Here is a 22,173-nt window from a genome sequence, read left to right on the forward strand (position 1 = left end):
ACTATTGTATTTATATCAGATCTTTAAATATCGGCAGATCGAAAGCGGATATCCATGGATTTGCAGTAGGGATGTAAAATTTCAATTAATTGGCTAATTGAATAGTCGATACAATTTGCATTGACTATTAGATTAGTCAATAAGGGCGCCTCTGCTAGGGCTGTTGCTACACTGCAAAGGTGAAAGTGCTGTGGGGAGCACAGGGCCAGCAGGGGACTCAAGCAGTCCCCCGCTGGCCCTGTGCTCCCTGCAGTGTTTCAAAGAGGCAGTGTTGCATGGAGCCCGGGGTCAGCGAAGGAGTCTCCAGCTGACCCTGGGCTCCACACAGTGCTGCCGCTTTGAAATGCCCCTTGCAGACTGGAGCCAGCTGGGGTCGCAGCATTTCAAAGCAGCAGTGCCCTGTGGAGCCCGGGGTCTGTCCCTGGGCTCCACACAGCGCTGCCACTATGAAGCACCCTTTTCTCTCCCCTCCCTTGCTGCCTCTTTCTGATGGGAGGGAGAAGTGACTAGTCGACTAGCGTCACGACTATCCGATAACCATTTGCTAATCGGATAGTCGACTGTCATTCGCATCCCTAATTTGAAGGTTTCTAACTATTCAATCAAACTCTCAAAGGTCCTGACTTGTGCTATCTCTGGAAACAGAAATAAGTTAAACCATGTTTTGTGTGTATGGTTGTGTGCATGTGCCTGTTTCTTGGGCCACACATTCATTTCCTCAGCTTGCAAATACTATTGTGACACAGGGAGTTTCTTCCTAGGCCAGATGGCAACCGACATACCTACGAAGTCAGGCTCAGGCTCTCCCTCCCCTGCCAGTACGTTGCTAGGGGGCCTGTGGGGCTAGCAGGACCTCTGCCACTTTGACCCCCGTGATAGCAGGGATGGAAATGAAGTGCATGGAGCCGGGTTCCCTCCTTGGGAAAGGGAGCGTCAGCCTCAGTCGCTGTTGCTGGGGGAGGGAGCAGGGAGCTCGGGGCAGACGAGATCCCTTATTTCCCGGCAGTGGGGAAGGGAAAGGGAAAGTGGTCCCCAAACCCCTAGCTCAGGGGAGGGAGGAGCTCAGGGGGTGAGGGGCTTCCTGTGCTCTTGGTGTGGAGGGGTTCCCTGTCCTCCTGCAGGGAGGGCAGGCGTGGGGGTGCCCAGGGAGCAGGGCGACCCCCGCCCCTTTGCACGGGGGCTCAGGGGGTCCCTGTCCCCAGGCAAGGGGGCGTGGCGCTTGTCGCCCCTCCCCCGCGGGCCTCACAGCCCGCTTCGCGCCCGGCCCCGCGGTCACGTGCGCCGGCCGCGCTCAGCTCCTGCCCAGCGGCTCCCGCGCTCTGCCGGCCCGCCAAGCCGGCCGCTGGGGGGAGCGCGGGGCCGGGGCCGCCCCTGCAGGTCGGGGCTGGGACCCGCAGGGTGAGGGCCCCCCTGCAGGCCCGGGCTCCCCGCGCGACGGGCTGGGGACTTTGTAGGGGCAGGGTGTCGGGGGGGGGGGGTGGGTCGGGGGGGGTGGGGGGGGGGGGGGCTGTGGGGAAGGCAGGAGGTAGGTTTCCTGGAGGGTAGCTCATGCCAGGGTGTATGTGGGAGTAGCACCGCTGGGGGGTGTTTGAGGGTGCTGGGGGGAGGGTGTGGGGATGGGTGCGTGGGGGTGCGATGGTGGTGGTGAAGAGGGGATTGCTGGTAATGGGGGTCATTGGAGGGGTGGGTGCTGTGGGGAAAGGACAGGTTTGGAGGGGTCCAGGGGGAATATTTTCCCAGTGTGGGGATAGAGAAGGTAGGTTTGGGGGGACCAGGGATTTAGCAAAAGGAGTGCGGGTAGTGGGGATTATTACAGAGCGGAAGTGAGGTTGGGTATGGCAGCCTGTGGAGTTTGTGTGGGCTTGGAAGAACCTTAGTAGCTTTCTTTGCTGTCTCTTGGGACAGGTTACTTGGTGTAATGATGGCAGCTCAGGACTCACACCTGCCTGAGCCCTTCACTAAAATAAAAGGTGCTGAAAGAATCTGGGACAGAGCAAGAGAAGATGATGGCGGGGACAGGCTACCTTGGGTGAAGGAAAGAAACAGCATCTGTGACCCAGATGTTGAAGTCCTGAATGGAGCCCCTCCAGCCAAAGCCCTAGAAGGAGGAAGAAACTTGGAATTGTCCCCCTCTCTAATACAGAGTGAAAAGCATTTGATAATGCTGCAAACTGTGCGTTTGAAGGAAGGGGAAGAAGATCTCCAGGCAGTCAGTCAGCTGAATATTCAGCAGCAAAGTGGGTTGCACATGGTAGTACAACGAGGGGCAAGTGTCTTGCAGCCCTTGGTGGTAGTGCAACAGGGAGTAGGTGCTCAGCAGAATATACCCACAGGTGTGGCAATAAGTTTGCAGGATGGTGTTTATACATTTCATGACATGGAGGTGATGCAGATAAATGTTTTGCAAGAAAAAGTACAGGCAAAAGATGAAGAAAACAAATCAATGGATAAATCCCCAGGAATGCTACTGATTAAGGTAGAGATACCATCAATGAAAATGTGGAGATGGTAGCCTTTGCTCTGTAGTGCCATAATGGCAGATTTAAAACTAATACCCAGTTTAAAAACATACAAATGAAAAATAAAAAATTGTGGCTGTGACTTTTTAAACAAAGAAATTTAGAATATGAATCCCTTAAGCAATTTTTTTTAATCTCAGCCTATATTATTAAAAAGCAATCTTTCCTATATGCATTACCAACAGCTTAGCAAAACTAAAATAATGTTTTAAATATATTTTTTTCCTTTCTACATTTGCATTTCAGTTCACTAAGATGTCCATAAGTACACTGGATGGAGGCTTCCTTTCCTAGTATTCATGCATCAGTAGAATACTGTTGTTTTGGGTGTGAAAGTTGTAATTTTAAAGCCAAACAAAATCAGTTTTCACTTAGCACAATCTACTTCAATAGTTCATGGCAACATTGGCATTGCTATAGATATTTGGTTTTGAAAATTTTGGTACAAAACTTGAATGTTGGGCTTAAAATACTAGGCATTCCGTTCAGGAGATGATGCATGATATTTTGTAGTTTTAGGGGAACAGTAATGATTGCACTGAATACTAAAACCTATTTAGTTAACTAAAATTAAGTAACAATATCTTAGTAACTGCTACATAATATGGAATTAATACAGAGCATTTACAGATATAATGCATCAATCATATATAACTTTTAAAAAATGATAAATTACATTTTCCCTTTTTTTTACTTTAAAAATTAGTCCCCAAGAATCTGAAAAATTCTGTCAAAATAAGTTGAAAATATAAATCTTTATAATCTAATTGTTTAGTCTTAAAAAGAAGGTCTAAAATTTTAAATCTGCAAATTTTCAGGGCAAAATTTTAAAAATTGTTCAGGGTTCAAAAGCTCCCATTTAGGAACCTTACATAAAAGTGTTAATTTTTCGGAAGTGTTCAACATCCAGCATTTCCCACTGAGAACAATCGAGCTGCTGATTTATTTTGAAAGTCTGTCCACTCAATTAGATGCCGAAATGGGCTCTTTTGAAAATAGGCCCGTAATTGTGGGTGCTGAGCACTTGAAAATTGTATGTCCCAAAGCCTGTTACCTTTGAAGTATATGCCAAACCTCATGGATTCTGCAAGCCCCAAATACAACCCCTGCAGATTATGTACCAAATAATTAGCTGTAAATGAGAATAAATTGGTAAACTGTATTATGTTTGCTGGTGCAGGTAGCCTTTGCAGCTTTGTCACAAGCATGGTTGTGTTGAGACCATTTTATTCTTCCTGAAGTGTAAACCTGTTTTATTTTTAAACTAGATTGATAGAACTAAAGATCTACATGCAGTTGAAGGTAAGGTCCAGCAACTGCTTCCAAATGAAGAGGGAAAAGAAGAGGACACTTTCACTGCTGAGAATGCAGAGATCTTGAGCTGTACAGCCAAAGATGATATATCAGTGTCTCTCAATGAACCCAAAGAGCAAGGAGAACAATCAGTTGTAAAAAAAACTGACACTCTAGAAGCTCACACAAACACACAGCATAGGAAAAAAGGTAAAAAGATGATTATGCATTATTTGTAGTTCACGTTTAGAATGTAACAGCCATGCAGGGGTGAGAGCAAAGGTCCATGTAATCCATCCTGTCTTCTGACAGTGGCAATGCCAAGTGCCCAGAGGGAAAGAACAGAACAAGTAATCGAGTGATCCATCCTGTCGCCCATTCTTATCTTGTGGCACATAGTAGCATAGAAAACAGATTGAAGTCCTAGGAGTAAATTTCCACACTATGGTTAGATTAAGTTAAGGTTAGACCTATTACTGAAATGTGGAAGAATGAATAACTCCTTCTGATCTTACCTGATGAGAATTTTTTTATCCATGTGATGACACTGTAAAGTTTCAAGAGAGATTCTCAAGATTACTTCCTCAGTCATTCTCAGTTTGAGTAATTTGGGAGTATATGAAACCTGGCTCCATAGCTAAGATTCCATTGAGTTTTTCACTTAATGTTGAGTGTAAATACTTCATAAGTAAACATGAAGTGTTGTAAAATCACTCTCAGGTTTGTACTCTTTAGAGCCTTGTTGGTAATCTTAATATCTAAAGTAATTATATTCTGAAATCCTAAGCTTATTACTTTTTCAGTCTCCTATAACACCGCAAACTCAAAAGGTGAGAAAAAACTCAATTTGTGATTGCACTCAGTGCTTTACAAAGTATAAGCCCAAAATAAGGTAACTCATGGTGAAGGAAAGTACAGAAAGGTATTGTTCATTATAATACATCTGGGACTTTTTAAATTTGCTTTTGTTTTGCTATGGAGGCTGATGGAGCTCTGGCTCTTCATAGAGAACTCCCATTCTTTGAGTCTCCCTTCTTGATTCCCCTATTGAACCTGGCTTCTCTGTTAACGAGTGTCCTGCTAGTTCCCCTTCTATGGTACCAGCCCCTTATACTAGCTGCTTCTGTTCCTCCAGTCTGCTCTCATCCTTGTCTTCACTTTCAGCTTTCAGGGTGTAATAATGGGAGTTCCAAGTTCAACAGACCTGGTAAGGTTTGCTAGAGTAGACCTTCTGTCTGGTGAGCCGTAGGAGTTTGCCAGGTAGGAAAGCAGTCTGTAATAGTGGCAGACTTCATGTACCCCTGCCACCATGGCTCAGTCCTTAACAGAAAGAAAGGGAGGTTTGCAGTAGGAATGTTAAAATGTGTTTGATTATGTAATCGTGTAGCTGCGTACTGGCTCCCACTCCCCCCTACCCCCGCCGTGCTGCTGCCTCTGATACAGCATGGGGGGAGGGCAGGCCGCTCCATGAGAGCTGGTGCATGCGGGGATCTGGCTTTTAAGGGGGCTGCGTGTAACTGCACATTAACATGTCTATGATTACACTTTCACATCCCTAGTATACAGGGGAAAACAGTATCAGCACAAGCAATATAGGGTGCAGGAGTTTGGGGCAGGCAGACAGACAAAATGGTCTTAGAAGCAAAGTTCCTACTCTGGCTGATGTACTGAAATAAGGTGGAGCCCTGATATGATTGTTCTTACTAGCTATGCGAGGCAATGTCTCTTTGTGGCCAAACTTACAAGGTTTGCAGGAGGTTTGGGAGGAGCCTATGTGTGATTTCACAAAGCAGTTTTTTTTGTGGCTATGAACTGATGAGTAAAATAATGATAAAGTACTTTTGTTTGTTATTCATTGCAATAAGTACTAGCTACATGTTCTGATATAAGCACATGAATGCTGTAGGAATATTTGGCTGCAACATGAATGATCATTGTAGGTCAACTCTACCCACACCTGAGACAATGATTCCAGGAAAGCTGTTCATATATTGTCATTTGGCAACTCTGAATCTGCTTGAAAGCGGAAAATGTTCCACATTTCCTCAATTTATTTTCTAAAGAAATTCATTATTTCTATTGTGTGAGTTTGCAGGTGTTACATAATCATCCTGGAGTATAATTCTCTTTGACCATTTAGGAACCAACATTCTGCAGCATTTGCATTCTTGAAGTTGAAGCAATAGTTTAAGAGGCTTTAAACTATAATAGCTTTTGTCTATACTGTACTTAGTATTTTCAAGCCTCTGATTATGTGGAGAATTTCATAATTAATCTGCCATTTTTAGGCTTTTATGTAAGTGTAAGAGGTTGTCTCACTAGTTAATGAAGCTAACATTAGAGGCGAACTCCACAGGATATAAGCATCTAGATGAGCTAAATGTTAAAGACACTGTCAAGGGAGGAAGGATTATCCATTGGTGTGAGTTCAACTAAGAGTCGTGCCTCTTGGATTTTGTTCCCAACTGCACCATAACTGAGTGTATGGTTTTAGATGAATCACTAAACTCTTTTTATAATGGGTATAATAATACCTTTCTGACAGTCTTAATTTTTGTAAAGCACTTTGAGGTACTCTTAAGACACTCTAGAAGTACAAGGTATTATTACTTAATTTAGTAGGCTTAGTTAGGAAATTGGGACTATTCTTGAAGTCAAGTAATTGTTTTGTAGCTCATATGACCTAAATATGTCTTTATTCTCATAGGGGAAAAGGTGACCATCCATTGTGATCTGTGTGCATTCACCTCTCTTAGAATGTCAAGTCTTAATCGTCACATGAAAACCCATTCTGATGAAAAACCCCATTTGTGTCACCTCTGTCTTAAGGCTTTCCGTACAGTTACACTCCTGCGTAATCACGTGAATACACATACAGGTACACTTAGTGTGTAAAAACATGCTCCTTTTTCTTGGTGTCTACCAGATGTAACTGGTTTTGAAATGTTCTTGTCTTCTGCCATCAGTCTGCACTGAAAACCCCCATAATGTAGAACAGTGACACGACATGTCTTTAGAGAGTGTGTGTGTAATATATAAAAATATTCAAGAGAACCATCCTCAAGGTAAAATGAATTAAAATATAAAATAGGTATGTAATACATAAACTTTGCATTTATAATGCAAATACTTTAAATCCATAAATATTGTTAAAACTTTTCATATCATTTTTTGATATTCAAATTATTTTCATTTGTGTAAATGCTGACTTACTGCTGAGAAATTACACAGATACACTTTTTAAAAAATATTCTAAAAATTTGTTCTTACAGGGACAAGACCATATAAGTGCAGTGACTGTGAGATGGCATTTGTGACCAGTGGTGAGCTTGCACGACACAGGAGATATAAGCACACTCTAGAAAAACCCTTTAAGTGCTCAGTGTGTAAATATTCTAGTGTAGAAGTAAGTGCAGAACTACTAAAGCTATTGAGGGGGGTAAAAGAGCTTATGTTTTCAAATACAAAAGCCTGATTGTCTGTGAATTCAGTAGGTTTTTACACAAATACATAAAAATTCTGAGCACAAGTGCTTAAAGTATTGAGACCTAATGGCACACCTTCATATTGGCTTTATTGAACTTGTGGCAGAGAGACAGATCAGTAAATTATATATGTAGCTGCATAAGTTAAGCTACAGTATTGACACTGTTGTTTTGGTGAAATTGTCTTTCATGCAAAGGTCTTCTGTATTGCTGTTTCCACCCTATTTATACCCCATTACTTCCTTCCACAGAAGAGGAGTGGCCATGCTGGTAGCTGCTTAAGTCCCTACATGCCACAGAGGGCTCTACATTGATCCCATAGGGCATGTGTAAGCAGAAGGAGATTTTGGATCTCCTGATTCAGTGTCCCATAAACTTGTTCAAAAGCTTCAGAGGAGTAGCTTTTTTGCCCAGGAAAGTTCATGATACCATCTACATGTTTTGTTAGTCTTTAAGGTGCTAGTCGTTTTTGTTTTTGTTTTTAAGTTTTTCCATAAACTCATGTAATGGCTCTGAAGGTAATGAGCACAAAGGGCTGCGTTTGCAGCTCCAAGATCCAAGCCAAACGTTGGGGGAGTGAATTCCATCCCTCCACCTCCAGGTACCTTCATAGAGCCCAATTAACATTTTCAGAAGTAAAGGATGAATTTCATTATTTATGATGAAGCCTTTTAAAAAGTAAAGAAGACATTGATTCAAAATCCTCACCTTCTTAGCTTGTGTACTCATTCTTCTGTGTGAACTTGTACACTTACTAAATTAATATTTACTGTGGTTATCAAACATCCATTTTGTTTTTAATATTTTTCTAGTTATTATCCAACAGTAAAATGGCTGCTGCATGATTAGTTTACAGTGATCCTGGTCCTGGAAACAGGCACTTTTTAAACTTTATGCCTATGACTAGGCATGTTAATAGTAGCAGGGACTGCTAATGAGTAAAATTAACCACTTGCTTTGTGTTTACGGAATTGACATTTACATTGCAGTTCTGGGTCAGATATAATAAAAACTGAAAAAAAAACTGGAAAATGTCCAAGGTTCACATGGAATAATAAGTATTCAGTCATGCACTTACATTTATTTGTGTGCACATTATGTTGTGTTAGTAGATTTTGAATAGTATTTTATATTTTTAAAAATCAATTTAGATGTATTCTATTATTTTTTTAAGTAAGAGTCTTAGTCACTTTTTGCTACTGAGACTTCATATTGAAGTAGCTGAGAGTTTTGCTTGAGTGAGTCCTGAAGAAGTCCTTAGTTTGTGCTGTGTATTGCATACTTACTATTGTGCAGTAAGACTTAGATGCAGCACAGACTTAAGCACACCTGTGATTTTTACTTGAGTAGTGACCTTGAATGGGGCTATGAATGTGTTAAATAAGCATGTGTATAAATCTTTGCCAGATTGAGGCTAATATGGCAATCAGAAACTTTTTAGTATTGGCTTTTCCATTTTTTCTCTATATTTTCAGTTTTTTCTTTGGCTGGTGTTTTCACAGCTACCTAATGGGGATAGATGCCCTCATTAAGCTATTTTGAGAATCCCACCTTTGAACATTTTATAGAGGTGTGCCCGGGGCCAGTTTCACTGTTCCCTCTATAGAGTCAGGTTCCCCTTTTGTTTGTGCAGGTTTTGTGTGGTAATGTTAAAAATACCCCTACAAATTGTGATTGCAAATCCAGTAAAATTGAAGTCTCAGGGGGATAGCTTTGTTAGTCTTTAACTTTAAAAACAAAAAGTAGTCCTGGGTACCTTAGAGACTAACTAACTAAACTGACACTAATATCATCTGATTAAGTGGGCTTTACCAATGAATGCTCATGATACTATACCTTTATTACTTTCTAAGGACTTGTCTACACTACGGTGAAGATCAGCCCTCCAGAATTTGGCATTTGAATTAACGGGTCTAGTGAAAGACCTGTCAGTTTGAACTGCGAGCACTCCCATTAGCACTGGTAGTCCTGCTCCTCGCAAGGAGTAAGGGAAGGCTGTCAACCTCCCACTGTGTGGATGGTCGGAAAACACGATTTAAGAAATGTCAACTTAGCTACTGTGTAATCAATGTAGCTTGAGTTAGGTATCTTAAGTCGATTTTCCTCTTTAGTGTAGACCACAGGACTACTCATTTTTAAAGTACAATTGAAGAGTGTTTTAATAACTGATGTAGAACTTGAAATTGGTACACAGTTTCTGTAAAATGGGTTAGATTGTAAGTTGACAGTGTTCCTTTAATATGGGTGGTGTTGAAATACATTTTTAACTTTTACACTAGGCAAGCAAATTGAAGCGTCACATTCGTTCGCATACAGGAGAGCGTCCTTATAACTGTTGTCTCTGTAGTTATGCTAGCAAAGATACTTATAAACTGAAAAGACACATGGTTACCCATTCAGGTAAGACTAAAGTAATGGTTAATTATGTATAGGACCTTATTTTTAAAACTGGCCTCTGTTCAGCCTCTGAAATTGCTTCTTCAGTTTTACATAGACAGTTTTTCACTTTTGTTTTGTGTGTGCACAAAAACAAACATGGAAAAATGTTTCTGTAAAATTATTTGGTCTTTTTTAATAAAAAACACTTTTGAAAATTTGGCCTATCAGATTATGGTACTTTTTAAAATTGTGTTCATTTTGTTTAAATTGACATTTACTTATATGAAAGAAAATGTTCAGTGTCCTCACGTGTTTGCTCTACTTTTCAGTTTTGTGTCATGCCTAATTAAATTTACATGGCATGTATCGAATGGGAGAATTTTAAAAAGAAATCACTGTCCCAAAATATGATCCTGACTGTGACACATATGTTTCCAAAAAATACAATTCTCTTGTGTAAATTATTTTGACAAATGAATAATTGCAAGTCCTGTAATTATAATTGGCACTATTCTAATATTTATGGCAAAATAACAAAAGTAATTTAGTCCTACTGTGCTGTCCTATGTGCTCATGGAATTCCCCATGTGAAGAGACCTACATTACAAAGTCTGCACACGAACAGAATTTAACCCAATTTAGTGTTAGAATTATAAGGCTAGGAGAGACCTCAAGACATCATCGAGTTCAGCCTTCTGCCCAAAGCAGGACCAATCTAAATCATCAGTTAGCAATTGTGCATTTTAATGAATTAAACACAGCATATGTAGAGCTTCTGAGCATATATTAATATCTAACTTATGCTTTTTTCGTAGGAGAAAAACCCTATGAATGTTATGTTTGTCAGGCCAGATTTACACAAAGTGGTACAATGAAAATCCATATATTACAAAAGCATAGTGAAAATGTGCCCAGATACCAGTGTCCACATTGTAATGCATTTATTGCAAGAAAAAGTGATTTGGGTAAGTTTGGTCTTAAGAAAAAATAGAATGCAAATACAATAGGAAATGTGATATATTTTCTTATTGTTCATAAGTCTATAAAATATTCTTTGACTTATTTTTATCATTGAAGTATTCCTAGGGAAAAATATTTAGTAATTTCTTCTGCTGTGGGGATGTGGTGCCATCTTGTGGTTGCTATAGATGGGTAGATTGGTACAGTTACAATGCTCCAGTCCAGATAAAGGATTAATATTTCCAAGATTTTACTATTAGTGGCATTAAGAGAATCCATTTTCCAGAGTGACAGCTATAATAAAAAATCTAGGCCACAAATTCTTTTCTGCATCGAGTGGAAACTCAGTGTGGCAGAAGGAGCAGATCTGATGGGACTGTTTCAGCTCCAGCATGAAATGAAAGTGGTATCAAACCAGAAATTAGAGGAGCTGGGAATATACTGAATGCTTTAATACACTCAAATCCTTGCATCTAAAATATCAGCATTTACATTTTTATTTGTCCTTGAATGGTTTTTTTTTAATCTTGTGAATTGTGGAGCATTTCACTAACAGGACTTCAAATTGCATTAATAATCAGTTCATAAAGTGCATGTTTTCATCTTGCTTTTATCTATGTTTAGCAGACAATATTTCTTGTATATAACTTCTAAATTCAATTAAGTGGTTGTAGCAGACCTATTTTCAGGTTTTGTAAGATTTGTGAGACATGGAATATGTTGGTATACAATAAATAGAAATAACCTTTAACTCTTTGGGTCTGTTCCCATCAAGCAGAAAGCTATCCACTATATTCTGATGTAGACACCAAAATGTTTATACAATTCATGGATTTTTTTCTCACCTGCAAATAATATTATAATAGTACTGGTCTTTGTGCAATTTTATGCTTAAAATATCATAAATTATCATAAATATTATAAGATTAAATTTTCAGTTATGCAAACCACTATATTGGAAATGCAAACCCACATTAATTTCCAAGAGAATATCTTAACGAAGAAACAATACTTCATTCACATGTTAATAAAATTGTCTAAATCCATATAGTTCATTTGTAAATTATGTTTTAGTCATATAAATATCTCTTAGAAATCAGATTTTCATTAACAACCCACCATATTAGAAATACAACCTCTTTGTATAACTGAGTCAATATAACTGACAGGTTCCAACCAAATTCATACAGAAAGACCAAGATTTTCAAACTAGGAACCTAAAGTTAGGGTCTTAAATGGATACTTAAGTGCCAGCCTGATTTTCAAAAGTGTTGATCATCCAAAAGCTTCACTTGTGGTCAGTAGTGAATATTTATTCAGCTTCTTGTAGAAAGTCGCAGGCATTCATCACAAGTATTATATATACAGGTGTGGCTTGATTAAATGATGGTTTACTACAGTGATCTTTTGCTTGAATGAGGTGAGTTGTTGCACCAGATTTGTAAAGGTGTTTAGGTCCTAAATGTAGACACCTAGGCACATTTGGAAAACCCATTACACACCTAATTCAAATTGAAATAAATATTTACTCAAAATAGGAATACAATAGGGTGTTTACTTTATGCAATTTGTCTCTGTTCAAAGATTATCACCCAATAAGCACCTATTAACTGTCAAAAAGTCCACATATAATACAGGTACCACATTACAATAAATATAATTTTGGGCCAGATTGTCAAAGAAATTAGGGGCTTAAAGATACAGAATGATTTCAATGGGAGGTAGGTGCCTAAATTGCTTAGGTGCTTTTGCGTCCCACTACATGCCTAAACACCTTTTAAAAATCTGGTCCTTTGTGCCACTTCCCCATAGATTGTTTGTAGTAGGCTTAGAAGGTGTCTTGTCTTGTCTGCTTGCTTTCATGCCCACCCCAACATATACTCATTTAGGGCAATGTTCAGAATAGCCTTTTATCTGAAACAATGGACATCCAAAAATCCATTTTCATGACCACAGTTTTTGAGTGTAATGATCTGTAAAACTGTTTTAGGCGTCCACTTACGAAACCTGCATTCCTACCTGGCTGTGGCAATGAAGTGCAGTTATTGTGAAGCTGTTTTCCATGAGCGCTATGCTCTTATTCAGCACAAGAAAACCCATAGAAATGAAAAGCGATTCAGATGTGATCGATGCAGTTATGCATGCAAGCAGGTATTTAAATTTAATTGGAGTATGACTGTTCAGTTTACATTTCTGTGGGGTAAGCTTTGCTTTGGGAATATATTTTCTTTGATCATAAAGTTATTTGTTAGTTACCACAATCTACCTAAAATACTGTAATTATATTTACTTGGAAGATAACTGGTTGATGAATAAATAAATAATAATAATAAATAAATAATCTTTAATTTGCTCATGAAAAAATAGTCATACATGATCTGTTCAAAAGTAGAAAGTAAAAGCAGTTATGTTCACTGGAAACATTGTGATGAGAACATAATATGGTATTTGCATCTTATTTGTCGTTTTCAATATTAAGGATGTTAAGGACTAGTCGATCTCTTCCCCCACTCCCTTTCTGCCTCTATCAAATAGAGGCAGCAAAGAAGTGGAGGAAGAGAGGGTACTTCAAAGTGGCAGCACCGCACAGAGCCTGTACCTGGGCTCTATGCAGTGCTGCCCCTTTGAAAGCCAGGGTGGCATTTCAAAGGGGTAGCACTGCACAGCTGATCCCAGGCTCTGTGCGGCGCTGCGCCTTTGAAATGCCACTGCGGCATTTCAAAGTGGCAACGCTACATGGAGCCCATGGTCAGCTGGGGACTCCCTAGATGACCTTGTGCTCCCTCTGGCAGTTCCGTGGAACCCGGAGTCAGCTGGGGAGTCCCCAGCTGATCCTGGGCTCCGTGCAGCACTGCCGCTTTGAAATGCTGAGCGGAGCCTAGGATCAGCTGGGGATTCCCCAGCTGATCCCAGGCTCCAGCGCAGCCTTTCAAAGCACTCAGAGTCTGGGGTTAGCTGGGGAGTCCTCAGCTGATCCAGGGTTGCAGGGAATGCTGTGCTGAGCCCGGGGTCAGCTGGGGAGTTGCCAGCTGGGGCTCTTGTACATTTTAAAGGAGGAATGCAGAAGTGCCTATCGACTAGTCTAGTAGTCGGTGGAAGTTCCTTATTCAACAGGCACAGAATAGTGTTTTTCAGTCTGAACCGGCATTTATATAATACAAATAACAATATTCTATAAAAGTAGTTTGGAAAGCATGCAATATAAAATGTAAAGAAAGACTAGATTCCCAGAGTATGTTACCTTTCATTGGAAGTAATTTGACATAGGATTCTCTATGTCTTGCCTAATTTAGGTTCAGTATTTACATGTTTAATAGAGACAACTCTTTAGAAACTTCATTACACAGTTTTGTTCATACTCTCAAAAAGCTTGGTCCTATTTATCTGGCCTTGATTGAAATAAATTTCTTAATCGATCTGTTGCCACCTGAATGTGTTTCTACATTTTTCTGTCTCATACCTATTCTAGAAGGAATTTTTATATATCTTAAAAAGCAAGAATTAAATCATACTATATGTTTCTTAAGTTTTTTGCTGTATCAATAATATACGGAAGCATATTTATCCTAATGTATAACCTTGTAGTCTGTTTCAATCCTGGATGTTGTGGCTAAAGAGTTACATACACTAGATAAATCATTTTACATTATATTTCAACCGAAAGACAAACTTTTATTGCTGAATACTCTGATTAGAGAATTATGTTCAGTCCATCCATGATGAATTTTCATCCTCTTGGGATGTATTTAAAAAGATTGAACTATTTGGTCACGCTCTATAGAACATTTGTTTGTTCATGACAGTTTATTAACCCAGTTATTATCTTTGTATTAACATTGTATGTACTATAAGAGGGGTGGACAATAATTTTTATTGGGAGCCACTTCAAGAATTTGGTAAGTGGTCAAGGGCCATACACTTCCATTATATTAATGGAGGACATAGGGGGTCTCAGATGGAAGTTAAATGCAGAAGGTAGTTTGGGATAAGGGATTGGGGTGCAGGAGGGAGTGTGGGATCTAAGAGGGAGTTTGGGTGAAGGAGGTCATTGTGACCTGGGGCAGGGGACGAGGGTGCAGCATCCAGGAGGGAATATGCGTACAGGAGAGGATTCTGACCTGGAGGGGGTGCAGTGTCTGGGAGAGGGTTGTTGTGACTGGGACAGGTGTGCAGGGATTTGGATTGTGACGGGGCAGGGGATTGGATGCAGGGTCTGTGAAGCAGAATGGGTTCACGAATGGGGGTGCAGAGAATTTGAATTATGTGGTATAGTGGTGCAGGATGGGGAGCAGAAGGTTGGGGGGAGGAAGAGGCTGTGGTTCAAGAGGCAGGCTCTTGCCGGGAGATACTTAGCTGGGTGGCTGCAGCCTAGCAGGTTCCTCAGCCAGGCTCCTGGTTTCTGACCTGACCAAAGGGACCTGCGAGATTGTGTTGGTGGCAGGGGCAGCGCATGAACCCTTTCTCCTCTCTCTCTAGGCTTGCAGCATAACACACAGCCATCACAGGGGCTTCGCTGAGCAGCGTGCAGCGGCAGGATAGCCAGGGAGCATAGCTGAGGCTCCCGCTAGGCTGTGGGCTGGATCTGGTGGTTTGACAGGCTGGATTCGGCCCACAGGCTATTTTTTGCCCACCCCTGTACTATACATTAGCACGGTTAAAATCTTCACGTGCCAAAAGGATAAACATGTTTATCTAAAAAACCTCTCATATAGAACACATGCGAGTCTTTCATTGATACTCCTGTTCCAAGTGTTTTTAGGACTGTTGTTGGAAAAGTTAGAAAATTTAAAATTTTGCCTTTTTTGATTTTTATAAAGATTTGAGGAAAATACACTAAAATATAGAGAGAAGATAACTAAATATGGATAATAGGCATGGATTCTTAAACAAGCATTCTTGGTAGTAGAAAGTGATATTTAACATTTTAGGCTGGTTATATATACTTTTTAAAGCTGGACTTTTAAGTCTGTTAAAACATGTATTGTTTTACCTTGCCATTGCTCCCATAAACTGGGTAACAAAATGTAAAACACTGAAAGCTCAGTAAAATGGTTTTCACTTGTGTTGTTTATCACTGCCAGTTTACTAATTTTAAACAATTTCTGATTAATTAAAAAACTTTGCCCTCTGAACACACCGTTTGTCAAGGGAAAGGAGGGCACAGGCATTCTCTTAAGTAGTCAGCTGTCCACTTGTATAGTCTTGAGAAAAGAGAGCAGGAGGCAAGCTAGATCTTGAAGAGGATTCTTTACACATCTGAGGTTGCTACTGTTTTTCAAAGCTGCAGTGTGCAGGTGTGCTTTCTCTATAGGCAGCATCTTCTACCCTGTCCGATACTGTTATTTATCATTCTCAGTGTTAATTAAATAGGCCCTCATGTGCTAGCATAGACTGTTCCTTTATTGAGAACTATTTCCTTCAGTGCTTCTCCAGGTGCATACAAGGATCCATATCAGTAGACATGACTTTCCAATGGACAATAGAAGACAAAGTCTTAAAAACCCACCAATTCTTTGAAATAACTGTTTTGATTTTTTTTTTAAGTTTTAACTTGTTCTCTCATTTTTTGTGAAAAATTTTGTTTCAACCATTCTTTCAATCACTGTACTATAAAGTAATTGACATACTCTTTTTTTAATGTTCTGGTAAAGTGAAAATACAAACTAAACCTCATCCCTAATGTCTTTTTCAGGGATCACTATTCTCTAAGTGATATTAAACATGGGCTAAAATTCAGGTCCATTCAAGTCAGTGGAAGTTTTGTCATTGACTTCAGTAGAAGTAAGATTTTACCCTACATGTTCTTCAGTAGTTGTGCTCTGTGAGAAAATTAAGGAAACTATGCAGCATTCTTGAACTCTAGTTTTATTGATTCGCACAAAAATATAGTTGTTTTAAAAATTGTTTTCTTCATTTCAGGAACGACACTTGATTGTGCATAAGCGTACACATACTGGTGAGAAACCCTTCACTTGTGTATCTTGCAGCAAATGCTTCCGGCAGAAGCAGCTTCTAACTGTTCATTTTAGGAAACACCATGATTCCAATTTTAAACCAACAGTTTATGAATGCCCTAAGTGTGGCAAGGGCTATTCACGCTGGGTAAGATACTATATTTTGAGGAACCTCAGTGGTGATATCTTCAGTTAAGTGCTACATACATTCTTTGGTAGGATAACGAGTCTTGTGGATAACAGAGAAGCGGTGGATGTGGTATACCTAGACTTTAGTACGGCATTTGATACAGTCTCGCATGATATTCTTTCCAATAAACTAGGCAAATACAACTTAGATGGGGCTGCTATAAGGTGGGTGCATAACTGGCTGAATAACCGTACTCAGAGAGTAGTTATTAATGGTTCACAATCCTGCTGGAAAGGTATAACGAGGGGTTCTGCAGGGGTCTGTTTTGGGACCAGCTGTGTTCAATATCTTCATCAACGATTTAGATATTGGCATAGAAAGTACACTTATTAAGTTTGCAGATGATACCAAGCTGGGAGGGGTTGCGACTGCTCTGGAGGAAAGGGTCATAATTCAAAATGATTTGGACAAATTGGAGAAATGGTCTGAGGTAAACAGGATGAAGTTTAATAAAGACAAATGCAAAGTGCTCCACATACAGGATGATAAGCGACTGTCTAGGAATGAGTACGGCAGAAAGGGATCTAGGGGTTATAGTGGACCACAAGCTGAGTATGAGTCAGCAGTGATGCTGTTGCAAAAAAAGCAAACATGATTCTGGGATGCATTAACAGGTGTGTTGTGAGCAAAACATGAGAAGTCATTCTTCTGCTCTACTCTGCACTGGTTAGGCCTCAGTTGGAGTATTGTGTCTAGTTCTGGGTACCGCATTTCAAGAAAGATGTGGAGAAATTAGAGAGGGTCCAGAGAAGAGCAGCAAGAATGATTACAGGGCTAGAGAACATGACCTGTGAAGGAAGGCTGAAAGAATTGGGTTTGTTTAGTTTAGAAAAGAGAAGACGGGGGGGGGGGGGGACATGATAGCCGTTTTCAGGCACCTAAAAGGGTGTCATGAGGAGGGAGAAAACCAGTTCATCTTGACCTCTGGGGATAGAACAAGAAGCAATGGGCTTAAACTGCAGCAAGGGAGATTTAGGTTGGACATTAGGAAAAAGTTCCTAACTGTCAGGGTAGTCAAACACTGGAATAAATTGCCCAGGGAGGTTGTGGAATCCCCATCTCTGGAGATATTTAAGAGTAGGTTAGATAAATGTCTATCAGGGATGGTCTAGATAATATTTGGTCTGGCCATGGGGGCAGGGGACTGGACTCGATGACCTCTCGAGGTCCCTTCCAGTCCTAGTGTTCTATGATTCTATGATATCACATTGTTATAAAGAAACAGTTTACTGGCTGAACTGAATCTCTTGCCAGCTCCTTGATGCAGAGCCAGCAATAGGCTTTTCCCAGATCTCAAATCAAAGGATTAATATGTCTGATAATTTGTCCCGTGTTTGCTTCAGGAATTATTGGTAAATGCCATTTGGGAATTAAGAAGATTGAAAGGGCAAACATTCTAGTGATAAGAAAATAAGAGGAAACAAATGTTAATGTCTGGAAAGTATCCTGGATAGGTACCAAAAGACAAATAGAAAAAACTGAGAAAATATCTAAAGTAGAAAATACAAAGAATAGTTCAGCAAAGTGACTAAGAATAATAATCATGTTCTCTACAACCTTGTGCTATCAGCAGAACTTGCATCTCACCAGCTCCCTAAGCACACAGAATACTGTATTAGCAACAAAAATTGTTACTATTCTGGGACTCATGATTATAGCAGCTTCAAAAGCCGGTCCAACCTTTTTTCCAAAATTGATATTTTATAAACCATGTTATTCACTTATGAACTAAACATAGATGGTAGGTCTGATTTTAAGAATCCCAGTTTGATTATGTTTCTTTAAAGCAGAATTTTTAAAAAAATTATTGAAACAGTCTTCAGAAGTTTGATAAGCAGCAAAAGTCATTGAGATTCATTAACATTTTTTTCTAGTTTTCCAAAATCTATATATCAGAAACTTGAAATGTTTGTCTCTGGTAAAATGCATAATTGCATTAATACTACATTTGTTTGTCTCTGGTTAATTATTCTAACAGAATAATATGCATAAGCATGCTGAAAACTGTGGATTGGCGAGGGCAAAAGTTGTTACACGCCACAAAGGAAGTAAGGGCAAAAAGAAAAGATGGAACAGCTTAAAACAGGATGTTAAGCAAGAAGGTAATCAGCTAATAAGTTAAAATTTATTCAAGTAAATTGGTATCAACCAGATACTCTAAAGCAGAGAATCTCCTCCTGTGTTTTAACTAATATTTCACAGTGAAGTTAATTTTAGTGCTAATAGAAGAAGAATGTTTCAGACACCTTTTTGTGTGTATCAGAAATATCAGTCATCTGAGTGTAGTCATTTGCTAAATTATTTGTTCTGGAGACACCATTTCTCACTAATGCAAGTTTCCTCCCACCAGGCTCCCTGACCAGTAATAGGCACAAATAAAGCACTGTTCTTTAATCAAGCAGGGTGAATGCATCATCACCTTATAGGCTGCAGTGAGGTCTCTTGTGGGGGTCTGTGGGAGTCAGCAGGCAGTAGGGATCACATTAAAAAATCCTGAGTACCATAAACCAAGCTTCTCCCATTTGTGATGCCGAATTAGAATGCTACTTAGAGTAAACTGAGCATGTCTTCATAATAAGATCATTCCCCTTTTTTTCTTGTGTTTGATCATCAGAAAAATAGTAAAAATGTTCTATTTTAAGTAGAACACCTGCCAGCTGCTCAAGCACCTCTGGTGAAGTAGTGTATCACGCTACATGGGTTTGTACTTGTTCACATTGTGAAGGTTTTGCTTGCAGTCATCAGGGCCATATAATAATTTTTTTTAAAGTTAACTTATTCTGAACTACAGTATGGTAGCCACTACAAAAAGGTACTAGCTCATTGATCCATTGGAAGCTTGTCCAATTCAACCCCTTTTTAAGCATGTGTAGACAACAATTCACTATGCTGGCAGGTGGGCTATACTGATTTCCCACACACACACACACCTTCCCCCAGTACAGTGGTTGTGGCTGAAAATTTTAAGAGAAATGGCAGTGTAGCTGCAGATCTAGCTTTGCTTGTGTTTTTGTATTTGCAATAATTATCTTGTGTAGACTCTGCTGCTGTTGTCTGCTACATGCAGACTGTGAGACTATTTTGTATATCTTCAGCTCTTGAGGTGAGAAATTCATTTTGCTGGAATTTAAATAACATCTCTACAAGCACTGGGGGAACAGAATACAACGACTTCTCATTCTGCAAGCATGACTGTCACAGATATTACACACTTAAGAACTGGATCCAAATTATTTTTTTCAACGCTGACTTAAAAGATCATAGTATCACAAGAACTTTTGACTCTTGCTTTGTGGTGTCTTTCTGGCTGATGAATAACATGCTCTGCTGCTGTTGAAAATTAATTTAAAAATTTTAAAGGAATTCCCTCTTCATCATTCCACCTTGGCTTTGAAAAGTATGTAAGTCTTCAGTTAACATTTAGGTCTCTCCTGAGTAGTAAATCATTAGTGCTACTCAGTAGCATTGATTATTGCATATTACATCTAAATTGATCCACCAAAGCTGAGGAGAAAATCCCCATGGTAACAAGGTGTCGTCCTCCAAAATTGGCGGCTTTAAAATAAAAAAATATATAGTAGTTCATTATAGAAACTGAAAATGTTTTCCCCTTCTACTTTTAGTATTTAATTCTCTAGTTGACAATTACGATATTTAATTTTTCTGCAAAGCTGTTGACCTGGGATCATTCCAAGATGTTTCCGTTGTGAACACTGAATGCTGTGCCAGTGAGATTGTTCCTGTCGAATATGGAATAGAAACAAGTACTCCGAGGGAGCAGAAAACAGAAATGACTTGTGAAATGATCCTCAACATGATGGACAAATAATACATACACAAGTTCTGATTTCCATTGTTAATGTGTACAGAATGTCAGTGTGTATACTAGTGCAAAGTCTGGAAGCACGTTATGGGAAGTAGGTATCGGTTTCTGTAAAAGTTGCTAAAAAGTTGTTAACTGAAGTTACACGGAAGCCACATGTTCTGACATGTTCACATTGGTATTAAAGGAAAAACACATTTTAAAACTAGGTCATGGAAAATGTAGGTTGAATTTATTCAATTTACTTTGCATTTTTCTTCCAGATTTAGTTACAGAATTATATACAGTTTTCAAGCAAATGTATTCTTCAGCAGCCATGTGCTTCTGTCACATCCAGATCCATGTGATCTTCTGCTTATTTGCATTTACCTCATGGTGAGCATGTTGTGAAAGGCAACATTATTTTCCTGCAAGGAATGCAGCTAGGTCTTTTCTAGGAACACTAATGATCTTAACAAATCTGTACTGCTTTAGCTTAGTTTATAGAAATCTGAGAACCATGATATGCATTTGGATACCCTGTCAGTACATTGATTATTAACTTTACAAGATATATACATTTAATCCCCTAATTTTAAGGAGGATGCTTCTTTTAAAATATAACAACCAAGCCTCAAAACTGGTCAGATTCTTCTCCCATTGAACACCAGTTTTACACAAGAGTAACTCCATTGATTTCAGTTAGAGCACTAATGATTCTTACCAGGATGGGAGGAGTATCTGACCTCTAGTTTTTAGGTTGATGGACCTTTAAAACCACTTTGTGCTATAGTATAGTGTGTCAGGTGGCCTATGATTGAATGTAGCAATTTTCATTTTCTTAAAATTTGCTTTTTGAATAGCTGTCTTTCATGTAACTACTTGCATATGACTTTAAGAAAGGGTTTATATTTAGGACATGATCCAAAGCATATGAAGGTCATTTGAAAGATAGACTTAAAGCTTTTTGGTTCAGACCTCTAATGTATACTTCTGTTTAAAAAAATATGAAAAGTATTTTATCAGTGTTCATGGGACATATGTAAAAAGAAATGAAATTCGAGTAATTCTAGCCTTTTACCAATTTGTAGGAATCACCACTTTTATACCAGTTTTATTTCTTAATCTTCATGACAGTTGGAAATAGTACCATTCGTGGTGGTGGTTGTTTACAGTGAGCACAATCAATTTTTGCAATTTTCATTTTTACTTTCATTCACAAATAATATTTGAAAGTATGCTCAAAATATCAAATATATACTTATATTTTCAGTGAAAACATGCTTTTTTATGCTTTTTAAAACTGACAAGTCATAATGAACAATTTTTATTTTAATAAAAACTCAACATAGATTTAATTTTTGGACGTGGAGTATGTTATATATTTGCATTGTTTTTATGAACATTACAAATCCTGCTGTCTTTGTTCAATCAAAAGATCAGCAAGGATTTTGCCTGAGGAGAAATGCAGAATTTGGTTCACTTTAGGTTTTTAATTACCCTTTTAATAGTGCTTTTGTAGCTATAACAGTAAGATTCTTTTGTGTTCTATACATTCCAAGTTAATGGAGTTTAAGTATTCACATCTGAA

At 39.1% G+C, this 22,173-nt stretch overlaps 1 protein-coding gene across 2 annotated transcripts; it reads left to right on the forward strand.

Annotated features, from left to right (window-relative positions):
* Positions 1-1,131: 1,131 nt before the first annotated feature.
* CTCFL (CCCTC-binding factor like) lies at positions 1,132-21,403 on the forward strand. Of its 2 annotated transcripts, XM_075901144.2 has the most exons (11): positions 1,132-1,398; positions 1,906-2,476; positions 3,788-4,022; positions 6,520-6,690; positions 7,085-7,218; positions 9,577-9,697; positions 10,492-10,641; positions 12,627-12,787; positions 16,556-16,738; positions 18,759-18,882; positions 20,452-21,403. In XM_075901144.2, the coding sequence occupies exons 2-11, from the start codon at positions 1,919-1,921 to the stop codon at positions 20,607-20,609; spliced, it is 1,995 nt and encodes a 664-aa protein (XP_075757259.2). In that variant the 5' UTR covers positions 1,132-1,398; positions 1,906-1,918; the 3' UTR covers positions 20,610-21,403. The 2 variants fall into 2 exon arrangements, with proteins under 2 accessions (XP_075757259.2, XP_075757260.2); XM_075901145.2 differs by lacking the exon at positions 1,132-1,398 and having other exon boundaries at positions 1,793-2,476.
* The last annotated feature ends 770 nt before the right edge of the window (positions 21,404-22,173 follow it).

Source organism: Pelodiscus sinensis, chromosome 17 (genome assembly GCF_052426305.1).
Source record: "Pelodiscus sinensis isolate ZL-2025 chromosome 17, ASM5242630v1, whole genome shotgun sequence".
Lineage (NCBI taxonomy): Eukaryota > Metazoa > Chordata > Testudines > Trionychidae > Pelodiscus > Pelodiscus sinensis.